Here is a 9,322-nt window from a genome sequence, read left to right as displayed (position 1 = left end):
AACCAAATTGGTGTATCCATGACAATTAAAAACCTAGGTCCTAGAGTCTACAAACAAATCTATATATTCTACAAACTACAGCTAAGAAACTTTGTAAACTAACAAAACTGAGAACCAAAAATAGAATTGAGAATTTGAGAAATGATATTGAAATAGGAATTGAAGAGACTCTTTAATAGCATTTTTTAAAAATTGTTCACAATCTTTCATATATTTTATTTTCGTATTCCTATTAATTTGCAAGTGTGGGAAATGTACTCACATTAATGTTGGACGATTGGAGTGCCTGCCCAGATTGCTAGAAATGGAAAGTATTAATTGTAATTATCTGTCCCACATTTATAATTTTAATCTTGATATGATATTCACTACATTCAAGTTATTTTTTTCGTGCAAAACTTGCCACATGTCTCCATTCTAGAGAATTTCATGTAGCTCCAGGTCTTTTCAAGCAACTGGCCCCAAAATGCATCTTATGTCATTGATCTCTAATTAATCAATGATCAATAAAAGTAGCCTATTAACGATACCAAAGTGATGGTAGACAAGTTTGTAATGGTGACTCTAACGTTATTAATAATAGACAATATACTAGTCAGTACACTTAGCAACCATAAAACCTTAAAGGTTGCTAGCCAACCCACTTGGAAAATTTGCTTTCAAATTAAATATATTTTTTAGTTTACCACTAAAGATTAGCTAAGACCATTATTATTTTTTTTCCTACAAAAAAATTCATTCACCTCTGACATTACAAACTAATTTTTGGCAAGAAAAAAAATAGCCAACACTTATTTATGCGTCAACAAGAATTTAGGGAAAGAAAAAAATCATCAATATATAATATTTTATTTCCCTACATGGAACATAAAATTGCACTCAACATGAAAAAATGTCCACCCATAAAATATTGGATTCACCAACATTTTAGGTGTTTTTTCTATGAGGGATTTCTTAGAGTTATCCTTGCTCCATAGGAATTGTCAAGAAAGAACCTCAAACTCCTTGAGAAAGTAGATAGGAGCCACCTAAACCATGCTTCTATAAATAGGTAAAGGCTGAATAAAAAATTGAAGAGTGACTCAAACCACAGTAGAAAGCCATCTACGAGTCCAATGATTTATTTTTTCCTAAAGCTTGTTAAGAAAATTCTGTTAGAAGAGTCATGGCTTCCTAGAAATAGCTATAGGGATTTCAAGATATGTCAAAGGAAGCAACCCAATATGGAACTGCAAAATATTAGCAATCTTCCATTGATTAGGTTTTTTTTTGTGAAAAAAAAATATTGAAGATTTATATTCATTAACTTTATGTCCTAATGCCACAAAGTAGATATCTAGAGTATTTCAAAAGGCCATAGCCTCCTGGACTTGAGCAATTCCCATAAGTGGAGTGTCATCAACAAATTGAAGATGAGAAAGAGAAGGTAACACATTATCCCAATGTGATCCATAAATTTAGTTCTAAGATACTTGAAATTTGATGAGCATGCACAAACACTCAGCATAATAATAATTTTTCTCCAAAAATGATTGTGTCAATCAACACTTTATTTTTGTTAAAGAATTGTTAATATTATGTAGTCAAAATTATGAACATTGATTTTATTGTATTTTAGATGAGATCAAATTGATTTATATGATTTTTAAATATTTAACTGTTCATTTCCCCTTCTTCTTCTTTGATATGGTTGTTTGAAAAATGTTACATCTAAAAAACTGGAATGAGTGCAACATATTAAATAAGCAACGTTTGAATTTTTGTTGACAAGATGTTAGGTTGTAATGACTATTGTGTTTATTCTTTTTAATTTCCATGAAAGACTAGGTGAAAGTCTTACAAGAATTTAATTTTTTTGAAAAGTAGTCTTATTTATAGAAAAAAATAGATTCTCTATTTTTATCCTTTTAACAATCATAATTAATGTATAATTTCAATGTGTTATAAAGTGTTCTATTTGTAAACTGAGAAATAAATATTTTTTAATTAGGTGCATTATCAGTGTTAACGAGTACTTATTTTTCTAATAAAATAATTTTAAAAAGAACATTTTCTATGTGGGTCCCAATAAAAGGGATGATGAATATATTCATTTGAAAAGATCTTTATTGAATTTTATGCTGGGCATATTTTCATGAAAAATATAACATGTAATGTAGCATATAATGTGTTGATTCCTATCTTTGGAGGAGACAAATTTACATATTGGTGTACTAGAATGAAAACTCTATTCAAATCTAAAGATTTATGCGATATTGTTCAATAGAAATATGTTGAGATAGCATGTGTATTTATGTATCAAATGACCACCAAAAAAGGGAATACAAAGTAAATATAAAGAAAGATAATGAAGTTTTATTCGTGTTTAAGGGTGCAATCACTCAAGTTGTTTTTCCTAGGATAAGTGGTGTAGTTCAATCCAAGAAAAAATGGAAAATACTAAGTAATAAATATCAAGGTGTGTAGACTATAAAATTACAAACAATGAGAAAAAGATTTTTAAATCTAAAGACGTCAACTAGTTCAAACCTCTTGATGAATTTCTAATAAAAGTAGAAGGTTTAGTGAGTCAAGGAGAAGATTTAGATGACACACATGTTATTGAGAATATTTTGAGAAGTTTTATTTCAAAACTTGAAGGTTTAATATCTAGAATTAAGATTTGTAAGGATCTCTTAATTATGAAAGTTGATGAATTAAGTGGAAATTTATTAATTGTTGAAGAAAGAATAAAAAGTAATGAAGACAACTGAGAGAAAGCTTTTTCCTCTAAAGAAAATATAAGAGAAAAAAGATACACATTCTTCAAGAATCATACTAAAAGTGATGATAATAAGAAGAATGAGCACAAAGACATATCTAGCAATTGTAGAGGAAGAGGAAATCATTCCATCCTCATAAGAGTGATGGGGTACAAAATAGAAAAAGAAATATCCAATTCTTTCATTGCAATAAGTTTGGACATTATGCATAAACATTTTAGAGTAATAAAAGTGAAATAGAAAAGAGAGAAGTTCTCATAGCATTATTGAAGATAAATAAAATTTGTTCATTTATCACTTAAATAAAAATATTAGTAAAAATAATATGTGGTATATATACTTTGGATGTTCTTTACACATGACATCTAATTAGCATCTATTTGAAAAATTGGATCAAAAGAATCAAAGTATGATACTACTAGGGATAATAATTCTCATGGAAGCAAAGGTAATGGTACTATTGTAGTACAACAACCAAAAATGGTGAAGTGAAACATATCAAGGAAACACGGTTGGTTCTAACACTCAATTTTTTTTAATCTGTTAGGACAAATTTTAGAACAAAATTATCAATTAGTGAATTTTGATAAGAATGAGTACATAATGAGAGATAAATTCAAAAGGAATACACAATTTGAAAGAGAAAAAATAGAAGGTGATAGGATTTTTCCTCTTTATTTTACTAATGGGAACCAAATACTAAGATCTAATAAAATGAATGAAAGTATAATTTGATACAAAATAATTTTTTTTTTGTAATATATAGAGAAATATCATTAGAAAACTTCTACAACCTTTTCATCAAGTAGTTCCAACTTCTTTTTATATAATATTTTACATTAATTTACTCTTTAAATAATCTAAATTAATAGTGTTTAATAATTACATCTAAAACCAATTAATATGAGAGAAATTCATAGAAACAAAATATAATCATTCCAAGCCAAAAGTTCTTCTAATCACATATTGTTCTTCTAATATTTTGAATAACATAATATTAGTAACCACCCATTTTCTATTTATTAAACTTATTAACATTAAAAAAACTAAAACATAAATGTCTAAATTTTACAAAAAATCTTAAATCTAATTTTAAATACTTAAAAGAATTATTAATTATATGATATAAACATGATTAAATTGTATTGAATCAACATGATATAAACTAGTTCATTACATTAAACAAAAAAATCTACAAGTCCATGTAAGTATAAAATGTTATATTAAGGAACAACATTTCTCAAGCTAATCTAATGTTGCAAGTGAAAAGTATAAAAGTGTGGACAAGCAAAGCTACAAATTTTTCCACTTATCTAACAACTCTTCTACTATTCTCTATATGCCAGATTCTTGAGAAGGTTGCCAAATTTACTTAAAAATAAAACTGTTTGTTAATACTTTTGCTGCCACTGAAAAAATCTTTAGACTTAATAATTTTATAAAAATACTAAACAAAAAATAAATAAAAAGATACCAATTATTTCAAATCTTACTAAAATTTAATAAGATACATAATCATAATCATGTTAGAATCATTATCTATGTAGATTTCTTAATTATTACATTTTCAATACCTCCAAAATCCATTGAATCATAGTATCAACCAGGGAACTACAATGTTCTTTAACCATTTATAACAAAATAATAGCCATAAAATCAAAAAAATAAAACATCCCTGATCATTTCAAGCAAGCGGTTTGAAAAGAGAAAAACCTAAGAACAAGGTTTGAAAAGAGAAACACCTGAGAACCAGAGATATATAAGAGAGCTCAATATTTTGATTACTTCTTGATACATAGAATTTTCAATCATTAAAGCCAAGTATTTACAGAGAAACCTTCATATGAAACAGGGTGAATTATTTTTAGTTTAATAAATCTATTACACGTTTATTTCCTTACAACTATTAGCTTGAGTGATATACACACATTTTTTAACTTCCTAATATTTTCATGAGTATGTACATATATATCTGCCTAGAACATAAACATAGCCTTAGAATAAGTAACGATGCTTAATTTAGGCCACCTCTGGTGTTTCTCAACATTGAAGAACTTTTACAGTTATGGGCATTTTTTTCTTAAAAGTCACGGCAGGGAAATTAATTATCTCATCGTCATGGTGAATCCATCTGCACACAAAAACAAAAGAATAAGAATAAATCTCATGACTACAATTTTGAATACTAATATCATAATAATTATCTCATTTTCAATAAAAATATATATAGACTTAAAAGGTATAATCAAAAATCTGAAGGAATGACTTTGATTTGTACGTGAACTGGGTTACTAAATAGTGAAGAAAAATAGCAATTTCAAGTTTTGCCAATTCTTGGCCTGCACATATTCGAGGGCCTCCTCCAAAAGGCGTAAAGTGCACGCTCGGTATCTTTTTCTGCCAGAGATATAAAATCAATTTGGTTATTGAGTAATCTAAATGTAAAGACAAAGTATTAGATTAGTCAATTTTGGTCATTCTTAAATATCACATATTAAGGGAAGAATTAAATTTGGGAAAAAATAGCCAACTTTGACTATTTAACACTTTGGTCTAAGAATTAAGCTTAGTGTGTGATGTTTAAGCTGTTCCGATCAATTTTAGTAGAAAGTCTTTTGAATTATCTGAATTGATGACAATGAAGAATTAACATACTTCCCAACGCCAAGGATTGAATGTAAGAGGGTCTGGATAAACTGACTCATCAAGATGTACATTTCTGAAGTAGGGAAATGCAAGCCACCCTTTGGGGAAAAAATATCCTGTCAAAACCCATGCCATAAATATTTGAGAATTCTCAAGTTCATATTTGTCCACATGAATAAACTATTATGTTTTAATGGTTTCTCACCTTTAAACTCCACATCTTGTACAACTTTTCTATTCACACCAGCAGCAGGAGGTGCAAGACGTAGTGTCTCAGTGATAACCTATTTACAAGATATACCCATTGTATTACTCTTACATCAACAACGTATATCTATATATAGATGCTTTGTAGATATGAAATGAAAATCTATATAAAAGTCTACAAGTGAAAAATGATATTGTCTAAGGTAGCTAAATATATTTTTGTTTAATATAAATAATATTTATAATAAAAAAAGAAGAAGACATAAATGAGAGAATTTATCTTTTTATTATTCATTTTACAAAACAAATAGACCATATTATATATCTTAGATGGTCGATAAATGATGATTTGTTTTCCAAAATCCTTCTCTACTATTCTAATCAATTAGTTCCAACTCTTTTTTATATTATCTTTATTTTATTCGGTGAAAAACCTAAAGCATAACTATGAAATAATTACATCTAAAACTAAATTCACCTGGTGAGTAAAGAGCATATTGTTGGCGTAATCATTCCATGTTAAAGATTCTCCTTTCCCTTTCATTCTTCTAATAGCACAATGCTCTTCCTACATTTTTAATTACATAATATTAATATTTACCAATATACTATCTATTAATATATAATAACAATAGAATTAAAATACACTAAATCTTTTAGTGTATTGAAGAAAGCCATGTTACAGAGTTTTGTACATTGAATAGTCATGTGTTTTGTTATAGGATAATTATATTAAAAATATTAAATAAAAGTGAAAATTTTCAGAGGAAATTGATTACCCTTAATTGGTCCAAAGCTTTTGGACATTCATATATATTCTTGACAGCACACATCATGGCCATGGGAGAAGTTTCCTCTCCCGCTCCAAACAAATTCATTATGTTGTTGTAGATGATAGAGTCTGGAATCTTTTCTCCATTTTTATCACCATCAGCCAAAAGAGCATCAAGAATATCCTTCTGTTCCAAGTGTGGCTGCCTTCTTTTTTCCTCAACAATCTTTTTCATAACTTTGACGCAATTCTCCTTGCACTGCAAATCATCAAAGAACTAATTATTCATGATATATTTCACACATTATTAGCTTGAAAAACAACTAATTATTCATGATATATTTCACACAATATAGGCTTGAAAATGAGACCATCTTCTTACTTTCAATGATCTATAATAGTAAGTTCCAGGAATATTGATTGGTATGGAAACGATCCCCTCAATGAATTTTCGATACTCCATCATCAGATACGTGGTCTCTATCCCTGGCTTAATTCCAAGAAGATATTTTGCAATGATGTTGAAGGCCATCTACAATTAATTATGACAAATACAATATAAAATCAATTCTAATGATAAAATCAAATATAAAAATAATTAAAATCTTAAGATTTTTGGAACATATGATTGTAAAGTTGACTTATTCTTCCAAGCTTAATTTCTTCCTTAGTGTGTGATGTTTAAGGATGGCCGTTACTTTTAGAATAATTTGTATAAAAGATTTTATATAAACATCTAGGATCATATTTCATGATCTATGATTCTGTAATATATACACGATAGAATTCTAAAGCCTATGAAAACAATTATGATAGATTGTTGAAATTTGATATATCTGAAAGATGTAGTTACTTTCAGAATAGATTGTGTAAAAGATTTTATATCAACATCTAAGATCATATTTCTTGATCTATGATTCTCATAATGAATCATGCAATATGATCTCCAATATTAATGCAAAAGTTATCTACACATTTTAATGTATAAATAGCTATATCTTTATCTACATAACACGAATTAAATAAAATCTTAAAAACCAAAATCTGACCGTTTTGCACTCGTCTTCAACATACACAGTTCGGCCCTCCCATTTGCTGAGGGTTGTCTTGATAACATGCTCAACATCGGCCATGACAAACTCCTTAAGCTTTGTAGTGTTAATGAAGCTCAAAACCGCATTATGAATCCTCTTGTGCAGCTGCCCTTTACTGCTGACAATGGCTCCTTCCCCAAACAGATCTCGCAATGACCTCGGATAGTTGCTCACAAAATACTTGCCTTCATTTTGTAATATGAATTTGTTCACTTCTGGATCTATGGACATCACTGTGGGGTACCCCATGTGATGTGTAGTAAAAACTGGTTGTCCATACCTGCAAAACACTCATGATTTATATATAAATGTTCACTAAGTATTTAATGGGACTAGATTTCACAATTCATAACATAATACTGTTGTTAGTATGGTTTTAGATATAATTGTATTCAATCTTTTATAAGATCCATGTTCTAGATCATGATTCTCTTTTCTTTCTTATAATGAATTGTAGGCTATAATCTGAAACGTTGATGACAATCATATTAAAAACATACAATTAACATTAAGATGTACTTGATATGCTTTCTTATAAACTATTTATATACATCTAGAGATACCAATTTCTATAATCTATTTATATGAATGTTCAGCTTGCTTCTATTAATGATATCAGTCTCTACAATCTAAAAAGATTATTGGTATGTTGTTTGGGAGTTTCTCATAAATATTTGAGATCATACACTAGTGATCTCTTTAATTCTTTTATCATCATGATAATATATCAAAAATTACAATATAAACATTGATACAAAATTCCAACACAGTCTACTTAATTCTTTTACCAATATCATGTTCAATTTATAAATTAAAAACTCGAACCCAAAATCACAGAAATAGAAGAGCTGAGAGTGAGTTGCATACTTGGTCTTTCTTTTCTCTGCATAAACATGGGGAGTTTCTGATCTGCTATCTCTAACAAATTGGTGTGTTTCACCAATAAGAGGCAATCCAAAACTTCCAGGGGGAGCACGTTTAGGCCTGTTTAACTGGCCTGCCCACAACATGACCAGCCATAAACAACCAATTATTCCAACAACTATTGCACCCAAGATCTGCAGAACAGCCATTATTGTTCTTGAGGTTTTGCAGATAAGCAATTAATATGCACATAAAACGTGTTCCTTGCATTATATAATGTAGCTAAACCAACTAATAATTAAAGGTGAATTTTTTTATGACTCAGAGTTTGCCACGGGATCTCACAAAATAGCAAGGACCCACTCATTGAACACCCTCCTCATTTTTGCTACATATCTAAACAGATTTGTTTTTCTATCTCTTTACTAATTGACCAAAATATTTATTATGACAGGAACCACAAACTTTGGAAAAAATGGGCTGTGTGGGTAAAGGTGACATTTTCTGAGAGATTTGTGTGGACGTGATTTGATTTGTCAACTAATTTGAGATGCATTTTGTAATGTAGCCATTATGGTGCTTAAAATTTTTAAGAGAAGCAATGAATACAATTAATAAGGGTAGAAATTTTCATGACCCACTGATTGAACAACCCTCTTCAAATCCCTTCAAATCATCTTGACTTTTGCTCTACACGTAAACAACGTAGCTTTTGCTACTTGTTTTCTATTTATTATGACAGGAATGGCCTGTGTAGGTAGAGGTGACACTCTTTGGATAGATATTTATTTTTGAAAAGATGTCACTTTTTTTTAATTGAAAGAAGCATTTTATGTGGTAAGATGTCACATTTTCTGAGACAGACATGGATGAATGTAATGTTGTTCTAACATTCTTGAGAGATTGATAATTTATCATATAAGAAGAATTTAAATTGGATAAGAATATTATTTTCTTATAATCTATATTTCTATTAT

General features: G+C 28.9%; 1 protein-coding gene across 1 annotated transcript; it reads right to left on the bottom strand.

Moving 5' to 3' along the window:
* Positions 1–4,520: 4,520 nt before the first annotated feature.
* Positions 4,521–8,591, bottom strand: LOC149550552 (cytochrome P450 90D2-like). The gene is made up of 9 exons (XM_089795112.1): positions 8,349–8,591; positions 7,437–7,761; positions 6,770–6,919; positions 6,395–6,646; positions 6,094–6,183; positions 5,614–5,692; positions 5,418–5,524; positions 5,041–5,159; positions 4,521–4,893 (listed from the first exon to the last, which is right to left on the bottom strand). Exons 1-9 carry the CDS (start codon positions 8,552–8,554, stop codon positions 4,803–4,805), a joined length of 1,419 nt encoding a protein of 472 aa, XP_089651238.1. The 5' UTR covers positions 8,555–8,591; the 3' UTR covers positions 4,521–4,802.
* Positions 8,592–9,322: the final 731 nt, after the last annotated feature.

Source organism: Cupressus sempervirens, chromosome 7, assembly GCF_028749045.1.
Source record: "Cupressus sempervirens isolate cs-2001-9-10 chromosome 7, ASM2874904v1, whole genome shotgun sequence".
NCBI lineage: Eukaryota > Viridiplantae > Streptophyta > Pinopsida > Cupressales > Cupressaceae > Cupressus > Cupressus sempervirens.
Note: the sequence above shows the minus strand (reverse complement) of the source record. Positions and strands in the feature narration are given on the sequence as shown.

Coding starts and splice junctions, on each gene's coding strand:
- LOC149550552 (XM_089795112.1), bottom strand. CDS start 8,554: ATGGCTGTTCTGCAGATCTTGGGTGCAATAGTTGTTGGAATAATTGGT. Junction 7,762..8,348: donor GCAGAGAAAAGAAAGACCAA/GTATGCAACTCA, acceptor AGTGTTTTGCAG/GTATGGACAACCAGTTTTTA. Junction 5,525..5,613: donor ACAAGATGTGGAGTTTAAAG/GTGAGAAACCAT, acceptor GGGTTTTGACAG/GATATTTTTTCCCCAAAGGG.